Source organism: Corapipo altera, unplaced genomic scaffold, assembly GCF_003945725.1.
Source record: "Corapipo altera isolate COAL_440 unplaced genomic scaffold, ASM394572v1 48b, whole genome shotgun sequence".
Classification (NCBI taxonomy): Eukaryota; Metazoa; Chordata; class Aves; order Passeriformes; family Pipridae; genus Corapipo; species Corapipo altera.
Genome location: NW_020884884.1, coordinates 15,912,054 through 15,938,175, shown reverse-complemented (window position 1 = coordinate 15,938,175; position 26,122 = coordinate 15,912,054). Strand labels below are relative to the sequence as shown.

The 26,122-nt window shown below is 34.9% G+C and overlaps 1 protein-coding gene across 6 annotated transcripts in view; it reads right to left on the bottom strand.

Annotated features, from left to right (window-relative positions):
• STRN (striatin) overlaps positions 1-26,122 on the bottom strand; it is a 67,054-nt gene that overhangs the window by 21,556 nt on the left and 19,376 nt on the right. For 3 of the 6 annotated variants that reach the window (XM_027641265.1, XM_027641266.1, XM_027641271.1), the window contains exons 3-8: positions 24,384-24,457; positions 21,237-21,315; positions 19,306-19,470; positions 7,874-8,009; positions 5,864-5,999; positions 2,164-2,274 (exon numbers count right to left, since the gene is read on the bottom strand). In XM_027641265.1, coding sequence (XP_027497066.1) covers positions 2,164-2,274; positions 5,864-5,999; positions 7,874-8,009; positions 19,306-19,470; positions 21,237-21,315; positions 24,384-24,457 — 701 coding nt within the window. The remainder of the gene's footprint in view (positions 1-2,163; positions 2,275-5,863; positions 6,000-7,873; positions 8,010-19,305; positions 19,471-21,236; positions 21,316-24,383; positions 24,458-26,122) is intronic. The other 3 variants (XM_027641267.1, XM_027641270.1, XM_027641269.1) reach the window with 1 other exon arrangement.

Genomic DNA, 26,122 nt, shown 5'->3' with positions numbered 1-26,122 from the left:
TTATGATTCTATTCTCTTACTACTTCACAGGAATGTTTACTACAGCCTTGCAAAATCATAAGTTTACTAATGCAGTTGCAAACTCTACTTTGTCCACCCTAACCATAATGACTGATAATAAACTAAATCGTATTTAACTTGTCTGTCACCAAAATATTACTCAATCGAGGAAAACACTAAGAAGGATTTTGCAAGATTGTTTTATATAATATCTGGTTTATAAAAACAATATTTTACTTAGTAGCAGTTCAGTGTCTAAGCACCATGTATGATGGGATTAAAGTCATAGAAACAAACTTTATAAAATTAAGGTCAAAATATTTAGTCCCTTCTTTTCCTCCAGACTGCCTTCCTCATATTCTTCTTCACTATTGTGCAATATCATGAATAGCTGAAAACAGGCTGCGATTCTTCCTGATTTTTCTGCATTGATGCCCTTCCAACAATAGTTTGTACATGGAAAGATGCTTAATCTTACTGCTGCAGTAAACCATTTTGTCTTCCAAGATGAAACCAATCAAGTCAATCCAAAAGGTACTGTAAAGGTACTGAGCAGTAGTTATCTTCATGAAGGAGCACTGGATGTCCAAGTGCTACCTTTATATCATGATTTTTTCTCATAAATATATAAAACATGTTCCAATAATATCTATGTCTATACCAGCAATTAAGTTTTATTATCAAAAATAAAAATTCTCAACAGCTGTTCAAGAATAGAATTTCAACAGTTTGATTAAATAATTTCTGCTAAGCTAACCCTACAGCTATTACCCTGAACTACATAGCATGTCTGTGTATTTTAAAAATAACAGACAAGTTAAAAAATCAATTTCACTGAAGTCATATATTGGCATGCCCTGTCTACCTTAACTATAAAGAAATTTAGAATCAATTTTGTGAAACATGAACACTTTAGTTGGTCAGTTCAGCTTCTTGTGAGACTTGCAATTAAATTCCGGTAAATTATATTATCCCAAAGATGAGAAAAATATCTCTTGAGAAATTTAAAATTTAGTAATTATTTACTTTTTTTATTAAAAAAGAAAAAAAGGACGTTTAGAGTATGTGTTTGATAACACAATTTCAGCAACATAACCAACTGCTGAGCAGGATCTTATCAGAGTATCAATACAAAAAGTAACATAACAAGTCAGCCTCAGTGATGGGAGGATCTGACACTTCTGTATCATTATGCATATCTCTTTGGAAGTAGGAATTTCCTCGGTATTCATAAGCATCTTCCCACAAAGGAAGAAACATCTCTCATATTTCTTACCAAGCTACATGCAATATTATTAATATACATCTTTCACACATGAATTCTCAATATGGCTAGATGTTTGAAATATTGCTGTCAATACAGTGTTTCATTTTAAACACTCCATCTGAGTTCAAAAAGTTTTAAGGTTTACTTATCAAAACCCATTGATTTTACAAAATATATCTGTATTTCAAGAAATAAAACAAAAAAATAATACAGGGCTAGAAACTGTATTTCAGATACTGGTCATAGTTTTTTGTTTGGATAACAATATCCAACTTTTTTAAAGGCTAGTCCCAGAGGTATGGAAGTCAATAAAGAAATCCTGTGATTTACAAATAAACTGATGGTCATAGTTGCTTCCTATTTCGAGCCCTGCATAACAAATTATGATGATAGTATGACTTTCATGTTGTGAATGTTAAGTATAAACAGGGGTAGAAATTAACCTGTTTTCTCCCACTGTCATCTAATGAGATACTCAAAACAGTTTCCAGTTTGGTTTCTGTATTTATTTATATACCAGACTTTAACTCTTCCTGTGAAACTGGCATGTTTCCAGCTAAGAAAGGGTTCTGAAGTCTTCTGTATTGAAGTGTGAACTATTAAACCAATGCCTTTTACAATTTAAGTATCTAAAAGTATAAAATATGCTCAAAGTAAGAATTTTTAACTAATCCAACACTTGGTTGGAAGAAGTTATATCTAATCCCCAACTATTTATCAGGCAACTTGATTGTCTGTCATTAATTTCAACCCCTGAGAACTGGTGAACAGGAAAGCAGTCAGGAGCAGCAAAGTAAAAGAGTAAGTAATTTTAGGAAAACATTGAAAGAGAGATAGAATTAAGGGTGTGAAAGATGTGAGATTTATGATTTTAAAGTGCAATGTTTTCCACTTACTCTTCACCCCCTTTTTCCCCTTGCGCTCCTTTTTGTATTGTTCCTTGAGTTTGGTTATAACTCCCTGGTCGACATTCCAGGCTTCAGGCATGAGACACTGGTCTTCCTTTTCTAAACAAAGTGAAACAAATGAAACATCCTTTTTCAATAATGTCACCAAGTGATCTCCACTGAAGGAGGCAACAGCTGCTGTCAATGGCATTTGTCTTTTATTTTAAACAGACAGAAATAGCACCAAGCTTGTGAAAGCTGTAAAACTGCTACTCACGTTCCACTTCTATTTGCTCAGAATTTTCTTAAGAAAAAATTGAGATGAAATTTCACGTCTAATTCTTATAACCAAGCACAGAGCTGTTCATAAACGTAAGCAACATTTACTTTATAATAAATCAGGACATATTTTTCAGGTTTTTTTCTTTCCTCCAGGGAAAGAATTACTATATCTAGAAGAAACAGCTATGTTACTTGTCAACATAACTTTACAACTCAGATGTTGCATCACTGCATTTTAATTTCTCATTTTATTGTCTTTGTGCTATGTTGTCATTTACACAAAGCAGTAGCACATTTAAATAATCTTGGAACATAGTATACATGTCACCATGGTTTAAACAAAATCTTAAAGCGCTAAACCCATGAAATTTCACAAAAAGGTGAAAGTCTGAATTATTAATCTTTGGAAAAGAACCCCAAAATATTTCAGCATGCCTAACAAAAAAAAATCCCCTTTTTTGTTTTCTTTGGTTTGTTTTTTTTTTTCTAAATATTTCTCCCAAATTGCTTTCACTGTGACATGATACAGAGAAGAAATATCCTTCCAATTGTACGGTATTTGGAGATTTTGAACAAAACATGTTACATGAGTTCAAATCTCCAAGTCATTTTTCCCATATATGGAGAGACTACTGAGGCAGCTTAGAAAAATAATTTCCAGGAGAAGGGGAGGTAATACAGCTTTTCCATATATATATTTATTTTCATAACCACTACAGGTACAAAATTTTTTTAAATTCGTTAACTTTTTGCTTTATTTTCTCATTAAAATCTCAATCTTTTTATTTAAAAATTAATTCCTTTCAGACCAACTTTGCTTTGCAGATCAGTAAGCTATTATAGACCTTTTTAAAATATGAGCAATAATAAAATTACCCTCAGACTAAGCTGCAGAAATTACATGTCTGTAGAGGAAGCACAACACTATCAATCACAATCTGAGCAAGTCACTATGATTGGACAGAAGACAAAAACCAGACATGGGTTATTACAGGGACTGACTTGTCAGAAATGATGCTTGCTAAAAGAGACCTAGGAATCCTCCATAAACATTGAATTCAACAGGATTCAGCAGCATACTCTTGCAGGAAAAGCAATCAACCGCATCCTGGGCTGTATTAACAAGAACGTAACCAGTGAGGGAAGTGACTGTTCCCCTCTATCCAGCACTTGGGAGATCACACCTGTGAGTACTGCATCCAGTGTAATATCTGTAATACTCAGAAACCTTTTAGGTATAATGCTGAGTACCCACTATTGGTGTAGTGTAGCAAGTCTAAGGGAGCCACTAAGATGGTTAAGGCAGCTGGAGTTACACGGAGGGGCTGAGACTACTGTGAGCGTTAAATAATAGCAAAAAAAAGCATCTTACCAGCCTATAACTACCTAATGTACAAGCAATTGAGAAAACAGACTCTGCTTAGACTTACACCACAGAAGAACAAAATACTTTTTGAGATGACCCCTCCTTCATTTGAACCCTCCAGTCATGATTCTGTATTCATGAGTGACAGACTAATTCAAGATGCAAATTTTAGCAGCATAAGTCCTTTGCAGAAGCTATGAAAATAGGTATTACTAAGCTGAAGAGAGACTCTAAAATAGTCTATGGGCTAAGTCATGTCCTCTTAATACATATGCCCCAATTACCACTAATGATCAAAAACTGCATGAAGAAGTCAAATAAGATATGAGAAGATCAGGCTTCAGAGAAACAAGTATGTATTCTTTCTGGGATTAGGTTTCAAGTTCTAATTATGCTTTTCTTCCCTGGCTGGACGAGATTTTTTTTTCCTCTCCTCCAGACAAAAAAAAAAAAAAAAACAAGTTTAAACAGCTTTTTATTAGACTGTGTTGTTGCCAGTAAAATACCTAATATATTAATTTTCTACAGACTGTCCCAGGATGCTTCCCACATGTCCTAAAGATTCTGTTCAATTTCAGAAGTGGATCCTGAGCTACTCCTGTTCAAGTGCTTTATAGTTTAAAAATTACCTGAACACATCTGAGGACCTTTCAAGCTAAATGGATTCAACAGATTACTAGAACTGATACTTGGGATCCAAAGAAAGAATTTTGTCTGTTTGCTTCTGAGGTCACTACACTACATCAGTTACACTTCAAGTAACATCAGTGATTCATAATGGCAGTTCTTTGAAGAAGCTTAGTCTTATATACAGTTACCATAAAAGACACAGGTTGTGAAACAAGTAACTGAAAAACATGAAAACCTCTAACTCATTTCTAGACTACTACTTTTCATGACAATTTATTTTAAATGTTAGAATTGTGCTTATTTGTACTCAGCTTTCATCAATGAAAGTAAAAATAAACCAGAAGTGTGAATTTGAGAACACAAAGCTCCTGTTGGCATACTGACTTTTCGGTGACACAAGCAATAGCTACACTTACCAAGCATAAATGGATAAAATTTTAATATTAAAGATGAGTATCAGAAAAACCTTTATCATAAAAACGGTTTTTTGTGAATAGAATACTGACTGCTATATCTAATGATATTACAACACATCCTCTTAAGCAGAAAGACTACATCACACAATAATGTGTAGTCCAACCAGGAGTTTGACACGGTTTCAGTAAAATACAGCATCTCAGAGCTGATGGTTCACGTGAGAGCTACAGCTACCATGGCTTATTGGTCTGTCACAGTTGTAGTTCCATTATAAAGCTCAGTTATTTCCCATTCATTGTCAATAGCTCCCTCTGTATTCACTTATCCTTAAGACTTTCCAGAGCAGCTTAAGTAGGAAACAACTCCCCGTCAATATATTTAACCAGTTTTCTTCTTTCTTCCCTTCCCTACACAATGGGTTTAGGCAAATAATTATGTCAAGATAAAGTGGATGCTGGCATTCTGGGTTGCAGGACATGAACATCAAAGGACAGAGAACAGTCTGTGAAATGCCTCTTTATGAGTAGTGGGCTTAAAGATAAATTATTCTGCTAAATTTTTAAGGAAAGTTTGAGCAACTGAAGTGTTTATATTGCCCAAATTGCTAACTCACAATAAGAGTACAAGAAATTCAGCCTTTATGACTCACATTATTCTCTGGAGAAAGCAAAGAACACAAAATAACTTTCATATCATAACTGTAAAATACAGCCTTTCATTAGCATGAGTAATTGGAAAAACACATTGAAACAACACTCAAAAAATTTAAATTCTACCTGCCTTAATATTCAAAAGGAAAAATTACCAGAAGCATAAACCACAAAGAATCCTTAGATTAAAGCAGTGTACAGAAAAATGAGAATATTTTTTCAAGAGAGCTTTGATCTGCCAATTATTTAGTATAGAAATACTCAAAAGGTGCTGTGATCCTGCCAGAGTTCTCAACTGATCAATCACAATACATTCTTCACGCATTTTGGTTTTTTCCTGGTATGATGCATTCAGTTTCCTTACCCCAGTCTGTTCCATCTCCTGAACTTCTCGATTCCCCATCACCATCATCTGAGGTAACCAAAAAGTCAAACTCTTTCAAAGCTTCTTCTGTATCTCTGTCTTCACTGCTCTCAGACAGCACTCTTTTCCTTACAATCTGAAAGGTCAGAAAGGACAGGAAGAAAGGCTGAATTAAGTTACACACACATCTTTATACCGAGCAGTAGTCTTGTCTTCTATGCAAAATCCAAACAGAAAGTTGAAGAGGAAGTAGAAAAGTACACATTAATAAGCAAATCTGGAATAGTATGCAGACTTGGTTCCAATTTCTAAGTCAAAATGGAATTTGTCTGTAGTTCTTTCTTTCCTGTGACCATCAATAACCAATCATTGATAATGAATTTACAGTGACCTAGACCATTACTATCTGTTTTTACTACTGGAAAGTGCAAACTTTCTCTTAAAACTGATTTTAAAACACACAAAACCCACAAACAAAAAACCAAGAATGCTGTAGAAAACACTTCAGCAAAACCAAACTTACTCTACTTCTGTGAAAATAGCCTTTCTGACCTTCACTTCTGAAATCACTCTACACGTGGACCAAAATACAGGTCTAGGAAAAAAAAATGAAACCCCAAACCCCACAACTGTCAAAAGCTAATTTGCATAGATTTAGCAAATCATTCCACCCTGAATACTTTCTCAGGTATTATCATTATTTAAATGTGGTGTTTTCATTTTTAAACTGCATTTTCCTTCCAAACTCAAAAGCAAATTCTGGTAAAAGAAAAAAAATACACGTTTTAATGAAAGATCTCACTGAATGCTTTCTGCAATAAATTTACTTTTCCCTCCATAATCAAAATGGACTAGATGCTTTACAGTTATTTGACTAACAGGTAAGCTGATGCCATGATACGTGAAAACCACAGCATAAATTCTACTTCTACAGAAGGAGAAAATTTACAATATTAAAATATTTTGACTTGGAACCTTGCTAAGGGTCAGTCTGAAAAGACTTCAGTACATAGGCCAACATCTCATAGTTCATGACTGACTGTTTCCTCTAAATACAGTGAAAAAACTTCAAAAGCTGAAGCAATTCTAAACTTCAAGCTTCATTTCTTCAGCAGGCTTAGTGAACATACTGTATTACAGAAGATTTACAGAAGAGTCTCCAACATTAGTTCACAGCCCATGGATGACAGGAACAAGTTTACAAAGAGCCTCTTGAAAAATGCTGTAAAACTGATGGGGTTTTAAGTGTTTTAATTCTTAAAACTGACCACAAAAATAATCACATCCATCATAACTCTTATCTGCTTCAATACTTAGGAAACACAACTCACTGAATAAATATTAATTTCTAAAAGAAAAGGATAAAATTGAGTACTGATTGCATGTATCTATTTTATGTCATCATATGAATAAAACATAGCAAAGTATAGATCACAGAGTTGGTAGGTTCAGGCATTTCACTGAACAAAGAAACAAAAAAAGTTTATTAATCACATTAGAGTTCTTCTGGTTATACTTTTTTGTTCGTTCCAGAAGCTATTTAAAGAGAAATGTATTTCTCAGTTCTATATTCTACAAGGACAAATTTCTACAGGTGATTTTAATTATCAAGAATTTTTCAATAAATATTCAAGAATCAATGCATTTTTGACAGGCAACATTATGAAAAATACCTTCAAACTAAGCTGAAAATTTTTAAAAGAGGACATCTGATACTTTAAAAATTGTTTCCAGTATATAACAAAAAATAGAACTGGAACAGTAAAAAGGAAATTTTAAAAAATTCAATATGTTACTGCAAACTTAGATGGAAAAAAGCTTAACTTGTATGCACAAAGTCAGAAATACATATATAGTTCCTCTTATGCACACATGCTTGGACAGAACATCATAAAGATGCATTAACGATTTGCACGTGTACATACACAGTCATATACTTTGCTTATAGGCATCTCATTAATCTCACTTTTTCTGTTCTTCGTAACTTTTTCAATTATTTTTTCCACTCACTGTTGCGGTGTCAATGATTGTTTTCTCTCTTCCTTCAATATCTTCTTCATCTTCTTCATCACTAAATTCTGCAGCTGCATTTTCAAGAAACTTGAAGGTCTCTAGCAGAGAGGCAGAGTCAGTCAATTCAGGTTTCCTAAACAACAACAATAACCATCATCATGAGACAAAAGAAATCACAATAAAGTCACTTTTGCAATTACCAATTTGTTTTGTATTATTATGTTCAACAACACACAAGACTAGAATTAGCCTACAAGTAAAAATGGTCTATAACAGGTATAAATTTTTGTGGCTAAAGAACTAAACATTAGACATAAACTACCTTATTAGAACCAATAAAACCAATATTATAGACAACAATTATTCTTCATCCGGTTGCTATTACCAGGATAGACACTTCAATTTTTTATTCAAAAAGCATTTTAAAGCAACATTCATCTGACACATGCCCCAAAGCGACACCAAATACTGATATGCCATCACTGAAAGCCTCAGAACAAGGACATGAGTTACAGCTACCAAGCTGGGTTCCCACATGCACATCAGGGTACAGGAAAATTTTGCTGCTGCTAGCTGATGTTCCTTGTCTTGCTGGGAGAAACACCAAACTCTAGATTTATTCATTAACTTTTGAGACATGATAAATTTGCCACTGTAAAACAATATAATGGGAAAATATCATTGATGACTAAGTAATGTTTACACAGGTTTTTATTAAACAAATAAGGAAATGGATGAAGATTGGATAAGACTACGAATGTACTGGCAGAAATTTAGGCAGTGCCTCAGAACAGGAAGCATAAGGGTTGTTATATTACAAACTGAAGAGGAAGAATCCAGGAAGCAGGACTGTAACAATTATTAAAACTCTGGCAAAAGTACAGATAAAGCAGTCCTAAAATTATCAACATGTTCTGTGTTTTCTATGCAGAAGATGCACTTTTCCATCAACCCCTCAAAGATAAAGTCGTGAAAAAAATTTATTCACTTTGAATTGTTACAACTACTTGCAGTAAAACCTTGTACATTCTTTAGACAGCTTTACAACACTGAAGACAAGCTTTATTGTTATCTTACCTTTAATCAGTAGTCTGTTTTTCATAGTTCATCACTAAATGCATGTCATCTTGATTCTCACAACCACTGAAACAATAGAAGTCTCTCTCTCTTTTCAGAATTGTAGCTCTATATTGTCTTATCCAGTCTCCTTAATACCAGCAAGTGTTTTGCTTCAGCTACATTTTGCTTCTGCTATGACCCATTTCAAAATGTTCAATCAACTAACACACCTGTACAGTAAGGCCTTGTAAACTCCCTGCAGTGTAAACAAACACCCAGTCATCCCTCCATCGCCCACTTACTCCAATGCTTCTTCATAACACTTTTCAAAGGTCTGTTACAGGAAACATCCAAGGGCAAAAGCTTTGATGTGTAATAAGGCACGATAAGCAGCACACTTCCTTCTTTACGCACTCTCTGCTCCAGCAGTTCTATGCTTACATGTCAATGATTGCCAGGAGTGGCTTCTTCATAGCCCCATTATATCTGCATCTCATTAAGACATTTTGCTATTCTACTTTTTTTTTTTTCATTTACTTCCCTTTAAGGCCCAGAAATACCAATAGAAATTGGTATTTCTTGCCATTAGAAATTCTCATACACAGCAACATAATATACCATGATGTACAGCATGTTTTCATGGCCACTGTTTTTTCTGAGAATATTCCTTCCACTTTTCCACATCCTAGCTTAGATAAGAACAATCTCAAACATTTTTCCAATTTGCCCTGCTTCCTGCAGTATTTTGACCCTCTTGTTTCTATCAAACCTGAAAACACTGTAATATTTTTCTCTTTCCTTAAGCAATCACTACTCTGGCAGACTATAACACCTCATGAATCTGTAGTAATAATGTATATTTTCATAGAAATCCTATGGTACTTTTGCTTTGCTGTTTCCAAAAGACAATTCTTGATAAGACAAAACTTCTAATGTGCTTTGTTTCTTGACTAACTTCTTGACTTTCAGCAAATTCTGCATGTTCTGGTCTACTTTTAGTGGACTCAAATCATCCAACCACAGCTGTATTTCTGTTTTTTCCTCTGTATTTTGCCATGTAAAAATTTGCCATGTAAAAACAGTATGGCTGCTGATCTATGATAGCAACTATCAGACACGCTCCAGTAAACAGCAATGTATGAACTAATACCAAATATAGAATAAAAAATTTCAATTAACAGAATTTATTATTAAGAAACAGACATCCTTCTGTAGGTCCACGTATTTGCAGTAATTCATACCAAGATTTGGCTCTGTACTCATTTGATCTTAAATCACAATCTCTCACACTTAAGTTCAAAGTGACTACCAAAACAGGTTATATCTTTTCTAACTGGTCTGAATTCAAATATCCGATCCATTATTCCGCACTTTAGTGGGCAGGATATATGTATAATCCTGCATCTGCAGCTACAGGAGGAGAAGGGGTAAAGGGCATCTTATGCATTGAGAAACATAGTAGCTTATTTATCATGTATTTCAAAACTGCACAGTACAAAAATATACAAAGTCAGCACAGTACCACAGAATATTATTTTGCTAAGGTACAACTTCCAAGAAAGAATTCATAAGAACCAGAAAAATAAAACAGAAGTGACAGAATATTTAAACTATTCAAAGGTTCCGAAAAAGAAAAGTTTCAAGCTGACAAACAGGTTGATTTGCTATATTGTACCCCAATACACTTTAGTAGTCAAATCAAAGTAATTTAATAATTTAGCTATTTTTAATCCTTTAGCAACACATAAACATAATGTATTTTAGATATTACTGTCAGCATTAACACTTAAGAATAATGTAAAATGTACTTGAGAAAATGTCTGGCCTTAGCTAATTTATGTTATGTACTTTGATGGCAATTTGAAGTTTGTTTGTTTCATTATTTTCCATCTGGTTAGTTCGTTTTTCTTATGAGGTCATTCACAAAGCAACATAAAAAGGCAGAAGTGGCAAAAATATATTCAGAGATAAGGTAGTAAAATTAATTACTTTAAATTCCACTTAAGAAAAAGAAAGTCAATTCAACATTACCAGGGGTTTTGTAGCTTGGAGTATTAAAAAAAAAAAAAAAAAAAAAAAGGGTGAAAACAATAGAATGGAGTTCCAAAAGCAGGGACTGATGCACAAACTGTAGTATTATAAGTATGAGTGAGGCAAGAGCACGGCAAGGTTCAGAACCTGCTGCAAATAAATAGAGATCAAAAACCTCAAAAAGGTCTCAAAAAGGACAATTCCTTTTTCTGGACTGTTCCAGATCACAACACATGTAAGGGAGAACGTAATTTTCAAAGTGCAAGAACTTAGGATGGTTTTTTCCTTCTTCCCTAGTCATATAGTCTAATGAAAAACTACTGGAGAAAAATAAGGCAGAAACCTCAGACAGCAGGAGCAGCTACAGAACCTGCCAAAGCAGAGAGCATAGAGCAACCAGACTGTGGCAGGACTTCCAACCCTGTGCTCCTCAGCAGCTTGCTCTGAATCTCTTTCTCACTGCTCCTTTCTCAGTGATACTCTGCAGCAGCACTCTTGTGTGGTTTTTTCCCCAACACTTAACTTATTTCCCTGAGGTTTCATCCCAGTTGACTTAGCACCTCCTAACCAACCAACCAACCAACCAACCAACCAACCAAAAATCATTTAACCAATATAAAATCTTCTATCTGATACTGTTAACTCTGTGTATCACATTCTCCTTTCCAACAGCCTTATCCAATTAGACAGGAAATTCTTTGGGACAGAGAGATTACCTGCTACTCCTGCCTGCACATGATTAAGTACAACAGGACTAACTGCTTGTCCCAGCCATACTAATAAGTAGTGCCAGAAGGTAAGTATAGCTAGACTAATGCTGCTGAGTACTAACGGATGGGACAGTGCACCAATTTCGTGAACAGTATTCTTAAAAAAGGGAACTTCTGATCCCCAAAGACAAAACACACTTCCCTGTTTAAAACACAAAATTCTTGTTACAAATGGGATGGTAACTGAAGTACTTACCTCCCCTAAAGCAACATAAACCTGAACTCATGGGAATATTTTCCTCCTCAGGGGAAGTTGCCAGAATTTTCTGCAGCTGTGATGGCTGTGAAAATCTGATCCCAACTTATATTTTACAGGCTGTTCAAATATTCAGATTTGTCTTAACCCATTGGCCCCTTTACGACTAAAAATAATAATATCTTCCCATGAAATCTAAAAAATATGATTTGTGGATATTCCACATGTACTATTTAAAGCAAGCCTGGCTCTCTCTGGGGCTCTGCAGGCCATAAAACCAACTCTTTATTTTCTGCCCAACAGTGACATGTCTCAAGGCAAGTATTTTGTGTAAAAATCCAATTGGTTCTGACACTGAAATATTAGCAGCTTTACAAAATGTATAGTTGAGAGCGAATGTATTTGCTCTCAACATTTAATATTCAGGATCTTAACATAAATCCTGTTTCTTACTGAGTGAAAAGTAGCAGCCTATAGATAAGGTAAAGTTACGTGGAAACTAAAACAGCACATCAGTGATACCTTTCCTGCTTCCAACATGATCCAGAACGTTTCCTATTGCAAAGTCAAGTTTAACTTAGACTAAAGTCACATCAGAGACACGTATTTTTTTTGTAACTAACACAATCAATATATCTATCATTACCTTTTCCTTTGTTGATAATAACTCTGAAGTCTGTGGTCATGCCCAGGGAGAGTCTCAAACTTCTACCATGAACTGCCCAACCACAAGGCCATTAACTGCCTCATGTCCTACTCACACCCCAAAGGAAAAAGTAAAGCCTTTTTTGTTTGTTTCTTTTATCCAAGACATACACCAGTTATCTTAAATAAAACCAGGATTTTATTGTTAAATTCAGAAGCAGGAAGAAATACCACAGTAAAGTTAAATAAATACAAGTTAAAGTTAGGCTGAGAAATGTTTGTGGGGCCTGTACAGGAAAGAACCTGTTGTAACCCAGCATTCAGAGCTATTCTACTGTAGTCTTTCTTGAGCCATTTTCTTTGGTTCAGTTTCCTCCTACTATCAAAATATGCTACTGCATGGTCATCATAAGTTTTATCTATTTCCCCTAGAATTTAGTTATCATATGTTTTACCATAGTCTTTTCAATGTGGCTAGTTAAGTTCATTTGAACTGTACTCGTTTAAATAAACGCATGCAAATTCAATGAGGACTATCTTTAAGAACAATTCATTAGATCTTCAACACTGTGTAAAATCTTTCATAACACAGCACAGAAAATATCAACATAATAATTTATAAAATTATGGAACATTTAAAATCATGAAAATTTACACACAAAGAACACAGGGCAGGTTAAACAGTCTGTCACAACCTTTGAAACCTCTTATGAATTCACATCACACAATGCAAGAACTAGTGCAAAATATTACAACTAGTAAGCAATACTTACAAAATGGTTTGGATCTAATTTGGAATTGCGAAGGAATAGCATTTAAAAAGGAACAGCCACTTCTCTTGCCAAATCTAGTCAGATAACTATAATATAATCAAATAAACAAGTTTTATAAAGAAAAAAATAAAACCTAATGTTTGAAGTACCAGAGTAACTTTTATAAATTATTTCCCTATTCACCTCCCCTCTCTTTTCTTTTCTCTCTACCGCTGCACAACTCCTCTGCCTCTTTCTCCCCATTCTTTCTGTACCACGAATCTTACGTGACATTTCCGAGAAGCATCCCTCAAACCCTTAAGCCATAGAACTGTGCCAATCAAAAGTGTGGTTCATTCATACTATTTTCTTCACAAAAAAAAAACAATTTATCTACTTTATCTGGCATAAACCAGGTACCTTTGAAATGCCTGTTAGGTCACTGCAAGATGGAGGCAGGGAGAAACAGGAAAAAGTTGAAAAAGAAACCCCACCAGTAAAGTAAATAAAGCAAACAGATTTTGCATTTTTTTTTCTTTTTGTAATTAAATATTATAGTCTTGCATGCCATTTTGGAAGTCTTCATGGCAGATGTTACCTCAGGTTGATAAATTCAGAGATATTTTCCCAAATAAACCATTTTATAAGCTAGCCAACACACAACATTCATCAGCCAGTATGCAGCATTTTCATTACATGGGTCAGTGTTAATAGGATTTAGAGATGCAAAAGAGTTATTAAGGCCTTCTGGTATAGAAAGACGTTCATTCACGGAAGTGTCAGTTAGAATGATTTGTTGTACATCAGAAAGGTAAGGTTTTCAAAATGTTTAATTTTAATCTTTGAAAAGGTGTTTGGATTTGCTTTCAAATCCTGAGGTTTGATGCCTTTTTGCTCATGTAAAGTAGAGGCGGTGGAAGCCATATACAGCTCAATAGGGAAAAAAAGGGCAGTAGACTAGTTTCAAAGAGAGACTGACATATCACCCAGAACGGTTTTTCTTTAAAAATTTCTATTGGCTATTTACAGTTCTAATGATCAAACCCATAGGAAGAACTCAGATAATTTACCTATACCATTTCATATATACACACATTCATACATATGTATATACATACATATGTTTGTTATATGTTCATTCCTTTCCAGTTCTGTTCCTTTATTATATTTGCTTCCACTCACATCAAATACACACCTTCAAGAAGGTAAACTAATTTTACTGTTTAGGTTTCACTCATTAAGATAAAACTACTAAAAATGAGGTAATAAGTGAACTAAAGACACTTAAGTAACTGTCATGTTTTCAAGGCTACAAATGATGTTTGCAGGCAGCTTTCATTTCTGCTTCAGTTTGTTGGGGGAAAGCACCCATTTCTCTCACTGCAAGTGTTAAGAATTTAAACCATTATTATGAGGTTATTATTTTAGTATCTATTTTTGAGTCCAGTCATGCCAAGTGGTACTTATCTTTTGTAATGCAAGTGAGCTGATTGAAGAAACTGAAAACTGATTCCCTTTTACATTCCATGAAATAAGTGAAAACAGGACTATATCTAGCTCACGTTATCATATTAACATTTCACTTATGGATTCAAAATCTTGCAGGGTGCATTCAAAATCCACATGATATCTTGAGTGCTAAAGTTTTCAAGACGATCTGTGCATTAGCAAATAAATAGGCAATGTAAGAATACAAGTTTAGGCACAGATGTAGCAGCTAGTAACACAAAGTCTGAAGCTACTTCACCTAAGGATGAAGAAATTCAGACAACAATAGTTTGTTCATCACTGTACCAAAAGGGGAAGGTCTCTGATGTAACTGCAACCCTTTAAGATACACAAAATTAAGGTGAGAGGTATGAGGGACCAGACGGCAATTTTCTAAACTGCGGCCTAGTAGAAGTCAATTTACATATTCTCTGCTGCAAATAAATATTGTTATATTAAGTATTTGCACTACAGTAACCATCTTATGCTTCTACATACCAAAGCAAACAGCATCAACTTCACAATAATTACTCCAAACATTCTCACTAATCTTTCCCATAAAAAGGCTGAACTTTGAGGTGTCCAAACCCTATCTGTTGAAATAGGTATGAAGGACAGACAACAAGATATAACTTGTATAACAGGCAAGTTCTGGTATAACAAACAACTCAAAAATCTGTAAAGGATGTAGTAAGCTGAACAGAGGAGGAATATCCTCCCTGCACACCACAAAGTATACACTTCACACATCTCCGAGGTCAGAGGGAAAATGCCAGGGCATCCTCACAACAATCAAAGGCATTTAAAAAAAAAAAAATAAGAGAAGTATGGATTTCTGCTGTGGTCAGAAGTACAGTCAGAGATCGATGAGAGGTATTGCTGAAGGAGGTTGAGTAGCAGCAACAAGTACTATGCACGAATTAATAGGCTTACACAAAAAATTGTGCTAAAATCAGACTGTGTTGAGAAGGAGTTTTCCCATTCTTTTACTGGAATTTCTTTCAGTACTAATTTATTTTGTTCTCCACCACTCTTCCATTTCACTAAGAAAGTATTGATTGATTACCAAAAAACAATAGTTAAAACATAAAGGAAGTTTTGCTTCCCGTTTCCATTACTCCCTCTCTCCCCAAAGAGATAACCATATGGTTAAGTGGTTTATATGCATAAAAGCATCAAATATCAATTTTTAATTTTTTGTGGATTTATCACATCGGTGTTCAGTTGTATGGAAGGCAGTTTAGCCAATCTGTTCTTTCTGCAATTTACACTGCTATATGGATAAATCTTTAAGGAAATTAAAAGCTAATGTGCCTTCCATCTTCCTGTAATTGAAATGCATCATTGAAACTATATTCCTTGTGTTTTACCCTACTTTTTCTCCTCTATTGTACATTGTCTTCATCACATTCACCCATATTCTTTCTGAACTCCTATTGATTTGTCTTTAGCATTTCTCCTGCATAAGCTTTCTCTTCACTCAAGTCCTGTACTCTCTGCTTCTCACATTCTTCATTCCATGTAAAGATTTTTCTAAAAATCAGACTTAAAATCCACAGACTCAGTTGGGTCCGTATTACACAGTTCTTCCAAGATCAAACAAATCAAACAGACTATGAGTTGTCTTTTCTCACTCCAACAGAGGTGCATTCCTTGTTAGACTACATTTATTTTCATGCATTACTTTTTGCCCAGTGCTCTGCTCCTCAAATGTAACTAAAACATCTTCAGGCTGACCACTGGCCTCAGAATTGCTAGCAGATATGTATCAAAGTTCATTAAATGTTTTGAACCAAAAAATCTGCTTGAGCAGTTCACAGGTTTCTGTGGCGATAGCAAAGTTTTCTCCTACAAAGATTTCACTGTATCTGTACAGTTACAGAGTCTTCCATCTCCATTTTAGTTTGTAACTCTCCCAATGTCTGATGGTCCTGGTAACCACTCACACGTGTCCTTAAACTTCCTGGAATTGCACTAAGGTTTTGTTTGGTTTCTTGTTTTTCCGCTTTCTCACTGTAGCTTTCTTCTTCTACCACTACAAAACTGCAAACACTTGTTCATTGCATTCCTTCCAACTGTACAAGTTTGCTGTGGCCCAAATCCGTTTCTCGCTTTACATACATGCAAGGAATAACAAGAGGCTGCTAAAGAACTGCCAATCCTTTTGCCCTCACAGTAAGCAGCCTAGTGCTAGTGAGTTTGCTCCAAAGGGTGCACCTTCCTCAACTGTAAGCCACAATTTAGCAGAATAACCTAAATTTTTCCCAGTTCTGCCACCCAGGTAGAAAAGCATTGAATTAAATTTTCAGACACTCAGTAAGAATTTCAGTTGGGTTTAGGAGCAAGATCAGTGTGCGTTAAATCTTAGTGACCTATTCAATGCTAATACTTTTCAAAAAGAAGCTGTTCTATATATGTTTAAGTAATGTCTCTTGTCAATAGATGAGGCAGGTAACATTTCTGATTTCTCATCTACCATAAAGCTGCACTTTGAAATCTCAGAGGCAAGTGATGATGCAGTTGGGAGGAGGTGAACAGTGCCACAAGCCACAGAAACAGCAAGGTGTAACATTTTACAGTATCTAGTAGCACAGGATAAAATAGCTGTTAAATAACAGGCAGTCTCTGCCAGGAAGAAAGCCACAGAATGCTTCCTGAAAGGTAAATTGGAAGAGATGGTCTGAAAGTGTAATTGAAACACCCAGAAGAATAATGGCATTGAAAGCTAGTCCTGTACTCAGACTGTTCAAGGAATTTTCATAAAATCATGACTTTTTCCCCTCAGTGAGGCCATCCACAAACTCAGAATTACCCAAGAAGACTGACATGACTATGTTGAATAAGAACCCTGGAAAATTCTTCCACTGGAGTCCCTTCTTGCTCATCATGTTCTCAAAATGCTCCCCTGAGCTTTCTAATAGAGTCTGCCATCTTATGCATCACCAGCAAGATGAAAACAGCTTTACAAAGTGTGTAGCCTGACCAGCCTTGCAGCAGACAAGCTGCAGAACTACAATGGAAGGGAGCTCATTTTAGACCACCAGTGAATGTCCTCAGCCATGGACTAAACTACAAAGTGTTAAACCTAATATCATATCTACCCCAAAAGCAAGTAGATAAGAAAGGAATGCAAATGTATCCAAAACTGCTATATCAAAACCACTGTCCCAGCATTTCATCCATCAAATAGCTAACTTATACATACATCTGTTTAAAACTAAGTAAATACATATAAATAAATTTTGAAGTGTAAGAAGAGAAGCTTTGTTTACCCACTTCCTCTAAGAGGAAGTGATCCCTTCACGAGAAATAAAGTCAAAATTGTTATTGCCATCTATCAAGCATTCCTTGTTCTTAAAAACAAAGTTGCTGTACAGAAATGACATGACTTGTCAATTATGTAACAGCACAATATATTTTAGTAGTTTACAGGTTTTCTCAAATGTTCAAATTTTCCACCTCACAGCATTAAATTTAATTATATAACAATGAACTTCTGCTCTTATGTAACTTTTCGGCCTAAAGTTGCTGCAACTATCTGGTAGGTATAAATGAAATTTTACAAATGCTTTTTAAAAGACAGAATGTTTCATATAACAGTGTTAGACCTTAGAAAATAAAGGTCTTGAATTTTGCCACATCAGTATAGAAAAGGAAAAAAGAGTGATAATCTTTGAGGAATGCTGTACTTGTTGATGCAGCACAAATTACTGGAAGCAGCTACCTCATCTATTGTTCATACAATTCTGCATGATTTTCATTATTTTTCTAGTTTTGCAACTACAATATCTTAAACAAAACCAAATAGGTTATTTTCCTGAAGCCTTTACAGTTAAGTTTAACTTTACCTTTTTTTTTTAAACTCTGCATGGAAAAGAGAAGAAAAAGGAAAAAAGCCCCCTAAATTTTCAACATTACTTAAAAGCAAAAGTAAGCTTAAGTTTTTACTGTCTTGGACTGGCTTTCCATAGTATTAGAAATATTAAAAGACAGAAATTAGTACCTTACATTGAGTCACATTTACCTATGCATATTCATCAGTGGAAAATCAAAAACTTACTCAGAATGTAATGAGTGACTTTGTTTTTCAGATTCAGTCAAAAAAAAATCCTGTCCCTTGTATAGGTTATCATGTCACAGTCAGCACAGACCAGAAAGGCAAAGCCTGCAATCTACCCAGAAAAGTTTCCAGCAATACAAATAAACCACTAACTTGAAACAATGCCGACTTCTAAACACTTTGCAACCGTATCTCAAGAGGTTTGACTTGACTTAGTGCTGCCATTCAACTAAAAAAAATAATTTATGGTGCTTTTAAGATGTGAATCTCAAGAGTTACTTCCATACTTATTGTTTAATATAATGAAATTTGCCACAATTGCTCTAATCTCCAACTAGGGAACCCTGAAATCTTCCTGGTAAACAAAAATTTTGTTCAACAGCATTAAGTGCATTTATACATAAAGATAATGCCATCTTGATGCTTACCCGATCATTGTGCTTTCTTTCATCTGGCCCTCTGTGCCATTTACCATCGGCTCTTGATTTCTGTTTTCTTTTTCTGAAGCATCACTTGAGAGGCCCAATAAAGCTCGCACTCGTTTTGACTTCACATCCAATATCGTGTCCGTGTAGCCCACTTCTTGTAGATACCTGTAGGAAGAGAACTCATGCTAATCTTCCATGCACATCCCACTTATGCAAAAACAGTAAATGAAAACTTCTCCCTAAATTCATCTTCAATCCCTCAGCTTAGCAAAGGATGGTGCTGAGCTAATGAAACATGCTTATAAATCATCCTGTACCAGCTGCAGAGGGATTGCCTCTTGCAGTACCAGCCTCTACAGTCACTGAGAAGCCTAGCAGTCAGAGGTTATACAATACGTTATTCATTCATTTACTAAAATGCGTGGAAAAGCACTTTCAATTAAAATATTTACAATTGCTTTATAAAAATCACCACAGTTGCATATACAACATGGTCATTTTATTCCGCGACACATGGAAACTAGATACAAGAAGTATCAGATATGTTCCAATATAAACATTATTAGAAGCCTAGAAAACAGAGAAAATAAAACCCAAACTCTATAGCTGTAGCTATTAGTGAGAGTTGTTATTTATGATGCGCTAGACTGGATAAAATCTTTGTCTTGCCTTTCCTTTATTCTGCAATGGATCTGCTAAATATTAATTTCTCTTCCATATAAAGGCTGGGCAGCAAGCATCCTTGTATGAAAACCTCAAGGTCTAAAGTTGGCTCTTTAGGTCTAAAGTTGGTTCTTTCATCAATATGCCATATTGCCTTTGAGGGAAACAGGAGGAATATATGATTTAAAAAAAGAAAAATTAAAAATTGGTCTCTGTCCTTCCCTCCAGAATCTGGAGTTAATAGCACTGAACTGATTAAAGGGTTAATATTCTAGACAACTCTAAAGAAGGGAAATGCTATCTTACAGTAACAGCTGTTACAAATCAAGGACATGCACTCTTCCTGCAAGAACATTCTCCTCCAATTATTTAACAATATCATTCACATAACCACATTAGGAGAGAAATACTCATTGTTGGCTATAGAAAAATCAAAAAAGTCACCTATGCAAAACAGAGTCTGTTGGTAATATGCACTCTATTCAGCACTGTGTCACTCATGAATTGCACTGAGAAGGAATGACTTGTCTTCAGACTCACTGATCCAAGTCAAGACCACTCTATTTACATTTATCCAACATGCATGTAAAGATTTGAGCTCTTGCAAAAGAAAAGCATGTATAAGCCATCCAACAAACAAATTTAACTTCTGAACAATTCCTTGGAAAAAGGTCCTTTTATATAAGCTCCAGACTGTCCTTATTGACTCACACCCCTCTCATTTAATTCTTTGCAACAAACCAAATATCTTGGCAATTAATTTATTCATTATGATCACAATTCAAAAACCAATTTAGATTTATAGACATTTGCTTCATTCAGATGAACTGAGAATTATAAAATGTCTCGTCTAGCCTCCTGGATGTTACTCTTTTCTGCACCTCGAACAGGCAAAAATAAAAGTTTTTCCTCTCCAGTGCTAGCTGGTTTTATTTTACACAATACAATTCTGCTCTTAGCAGAATTACTTCTGTGTGTTGTTTTTTAATTGCAAAGTGCCATGACCCACTGTTCTCCCAAGCAAATTGTTTGATTATACTCATTGAAAGAAAAGTAAATGAGATCAGGCATTTGTGACTTGACAAACCTTCTCACCTGAAGTTCCGAAATATTGAAATGTTTCAAAAACCAAGGAAAAGTAGGGTAGGAGTTGAATGAACTTCGTCACACACAATAACTTTTCTTTCAATAAAATCTAATAAAATCACATTTCATTACCAGATTTGTTCTTTCGCATTCAATATCTGAGTCCTTTTATCAACACTTACTGTCTTAGCAGTTGTCGTCCTTGTTTCCATATTAGCTGACTATTCTGTTGTGGCTGAATCTCTGCCTCATTCCCTTCATCTGAAAAAGATTATTTTATTAATTTTTTTTCCTTTTCCTATTTTCATAAAAGATGCCCATCCACTTGTAAAGACAAATGTGATCTGTCTTAAAATGATTAGGAATGGTTTAATTAAAAAAACCTAAAAAATTCAAAGTGCCAATAATCAAGAGAGAAAAAAAATGCACATGGCACATAATTGTAGTACTACATACACATAAAATTTGCCAGGATCATCCTACTCTATGAGAGCATGTTCCACTAGTCATTCATGCCTTCCCTCTGGTCTCACATGCCCAAGTCCCATGTAATACTTTTTCTTTCAGGGTACATAATGACATAGACAATCTCGAGTTCCATTTTTGCATTAGCCTTCAAAAATAACTGCTGCTCATATTAAGTCTGAATACAAATATTTTAACTGCTAACGATACCAAATGCAACGGCAGCATGACATCAATTTTCAACTCACCTTGACAGTTCGACATAAACAAACAGACCTGCTCAATTTAAATTCATCCTTATTTGTATCAGTTTTGTAGAAGGAAAAAACCAAACAAACAGCAGGGATTGTTTGCTTATTTTTTAACTGAAAAGTTATTGAAAAATTTTCACCACATTTTCCCCAACCATAAATTTGTATGCAAATGTTGCTACCCTAGAAAAATCTACAAAAAAAAAATAATTTCACTGCTCTGGTAAGAAAACTATCTGAATGCTGGCAACAAACAGCTATGTGTTGACTGCATGTATAGCTTCAAACTACACAACAGTGAGGTTCTTTTATTGTCCTCCAGGAGATGCATATTCTTCCCAAGATAAGAGATCTTGATTTATTGTCTATGAAAACCACTACAAAACTTGAAAACCTTGTGGTCCAAACACTGAAGGATGAGCAATCTTCCTGTGTAAACAAAAATTAAGAACAAGAAAAACCTCTAGTATAATCCTATGAGTAACTTGATATGGGATGTGGGAAAGCTGTTATTTTCATTAGGAAGTCATTTACCTTTAAACTGAATTAATGCCACACACAAAAAAACCCCAACACCTTCCCAAAGAAACTATCAAAGATTGATCAGAATTCACGTGCAAGGAGAGCCATATGAGTTTTAGCCATCTTGAATTCACAAATTCATTTAATAGCAACCACAGGAAATAATCAACTGCACAATAATTTTCCAATGACAACTGAACACAGCTGGATCCGAAGCACAGCTACCAAAGCTCAGTCTATAATTATTAAAACATGACTGAGGTAAATCTGCCTGAAAATTCCTTTGGAAAGCAAAAACCCTTCTTCTGAAGGCACTATTAACTACATCCACAGGCAAGAATGTTCTTGTGCTTAGTCTCCTCAAATCTGATGACCACTACCAGTGACAATGGTTCATAGATAAGAACAGAGGGACTTGCATCATGAGCAAATAATAGCAGAAGGTATCACAAATAGTATAATTTTTTTTTAAAAAGGCATCCCTTTACCAGGAGATGGAACTCTTTTCTTCTAAATTGTTTTACTGATTCCCAAGTGATTATAAAGAAAACAACCAAAAAGGACCCATTTGGAAGAACTGCTACAAACACTTTCACATTTTTTCATGACTGGGCAGGAAAAACAGGGACAGAGCAGTGAAAATATATGGACATTCAACTATCTATCAAAGACAACTTCAAAGGAGCATTATAACAAAATTTCTATAACAAAATTTCTACTTTAAGTGTATCACCAATCAGTCCATATTTAATAGAGAACAAAAGTATGCATTTCTGATAGCTACATATATAGAATACAATGGGATAAATGAGGATAATGGAATTTTAACACAAGTAATTGCACTAAAGTTCATTTTGCAGAAGTAATGCACAGGCTATGGTTCTGCTTGCAAGACAGGCCTTGCATGACATTCCTCCCCTAGAAACTGAGCAACATGCTGTAGCTGCATTCTGAGAAATTACAAAAAAAAAAAAAAGAAGTTGTCTAGGATTTTAGTATGGTCAGAACAAGGTTTTCTAGTGGTCCAAATAAAGAGTGGAGTCTTCCACTTAGTTAAGGAAACAACCTTGATAATAACATGAAGTAAAATATCTCAAAAATTCATTATAACTTGAACAAGAAAAGTCTTTAGCAGTTGGTGTGGGGTTGGATTTATTGTTTGTTTAGGGTTTTATTAATGACCTTCTGAAACTAATGAGGCAAGAATTAACCATGACAGTAAACCAGACCGTCCCCTCCACAAACCAAGTAACAAAGCTGAGGTCTGCAGACTTTCTATGATCTACCTTTATGTACAGGGGCTCCAATTTTGTTTTAGTAAGAGTATCAGGGGACTAAGATACAAAAAACATCACCTATTACTTCTTTCAGTGGCTTGACCTGTAACCAAATCTCTGTACCTCTTCCTTTTTTTCTGAGGAAAGGATAGGGAGATAGAAGAATAAAAGGAAATAATTTAAATTCTTAATTCCTCAAGTTCAGTGCTTATATCTATTTGTCTGAAGTAGCAGATGAAAACTCTAAGTAAATCAGCTTTCCAGAGACCAAGGCGAAAAACTGTCCTCTTACAGCATTACACTGAAGTTAGTTGAATGCATCTCCAATGATGATTTGAATTCTCTAAATAAATCCCCCACTCACAAACTCTCACTTATGTCTAATATGTACTTTCATTATTTTTCTCCCGAAATATCACTGAGATAATCGAACAAAACATTATGTACTATATATTTCATTCAGATAAATTATCCAAAGATAAAAGGATTCTACAGTTATGAATCTAGTATCATCCTGTTCTAAAATATCCATACACATTACTAAGAGAGAGAAAAAACTATTCTCCAAGAGCAGATTTTTCATTTGGGTTTAGATTTTTTAAAATCTAAACTAATTTGATTTATTAATAGACTCTTTTAGAGCATTAGCATTATTTTTAATTGTACAAGAGTAAAATACAGTCTTTATTAATTACCTCTATTCTCACTGCTTCCATTTAGCAACTTATTTTATCAACACTATCAATTCAGCATTTGCACAAACTGCAGTTATATTTTTATGCCAGTAATGAACTAATGTTTAATAAATTCTTACCAGAATCATAGTTTGGTGGCTTCATATCTCCCTGATTCAATTCTGTGCCATATTTTAATTTGTGATATTTAGCCCTGAAAGAAAACAAAGGAAAAAAATGAAAAAAACCCCAAACTATTAGCACATATAAAGGGTATCTCTAAACACACAAATGTCACCAATTTTCACTTGAAAAGCCATTCCTTTCTTCTAGGCTAGGAACAATACAAAACAAATCATTTGACCACAACTTCCAATAAGTGATTTTGTTTAATTATTTTTTCCAAGATTTACATGCAAAGTGAATAGTGATGAAACACAGATATCAGTAGACTTCAGATTTTACAAAATGTTCTTGCTACAGAAAAGGTTCTCTCCCTGTGGACACAAGTTACTCTTCTGCTTCCCTCCCCCAGTGTTTCACTGTGAAATATTTTTTACTATCCATGTCAGTTCAGCACCATCTACTTCATATCTCATATTGTCACCTCCATTAAGCAAACTTTAGTTTTATTCTTCGAAATGCTGTGCTTTCCAACAGCAGCAAGCTCTCATTTAGAACTATTATAAGTGAGATTTAGCAGTGACAGCTCACCTACCCCAGTTTCTCTCAAAGCTGCTACATCTGTCACTTGACCAAGTGCAAAATCGAGACTTCTCTTCCAAAAATATTTAGCCTTCAGAAGGCCTAATGTAATAAACTCCACAAAGTATGCCATAAAATGACAAGAGTAGCTATTTAAAAAAAAAGGAAACGCTTTTTAATTTGAAAAGTTTCATCCTACTACAGAGTCAGTAAAGACTTTAAAACACACGAAATAACACCACAGTAGTACAGGATTGCAAATGCACACATAAATTCTTCAAGATTCATTAGAGTAGTCTTACAACACCATAACAGAGAAACTGAGGCAAAGAAAGCCTTAGCTAGTTTCACAATCTGTTCCCTCCTTCTCTCACACTCACTATAACTTTATAAGATCGTTTTCTGGCAAACATGAAAATTTAGACAACCCAAACAAAATCCTAATGCCCTGTAAAGTTTTGTAGACATTCACAACTGGGTAGAAGAGTGGCACTTATACTAGTTCCTACCCAGAACAAAAGGCAGAGAACTCAGAAAATGCTGAGTGTGCAGCCTGGCAGTAGTGGGACAAGCATCAAATACACACATACACACAGTTCCAATGCAAATGTACAGAGCTAGGTGTAGGGCAGTAAGACACAGGTTACAAAAGATAAAAAAACCTCTCAAATACACCAACATGAAAATGAGTGCATTAATTCTACTAGTCACAAGGGAATTCTTCCACTCAAAATTTGTTTTTTTAAAAAATTAACAGGTGTGACACTTTGTAATTGTATGAAGCAAGTCTCGCTAAGCTCAAATGACTGTATAAAGAACGACTGTAGAAAATGTTTTCAAGTTACCTACACCTCTTGATTGTTACATACACCTGGTTGTTTCTCAAACATCTTCACTGTATCACTGTTTTCTTTTGCCTTTTCTCATTTCACCAAGAAAACTCATTATTTCTAACAAAATGGTGCTGAGGGAACTGATGCTTGGTAGTTCTCATGCTTCAGTATTGACAGTACTAGCTTCCTACTAATCCAACTGCATTTTAATGATAATAAATATTTAATTCTGAATGAGAAGGGTAAGTGAAGAGTGAAGAAGTGCCTCTTAGGTGTAGCAACATAGACAAACGAAGGAACCAAATCCCCAAGAGCCAGAGCACTAAGTTCTAACTCAGCTG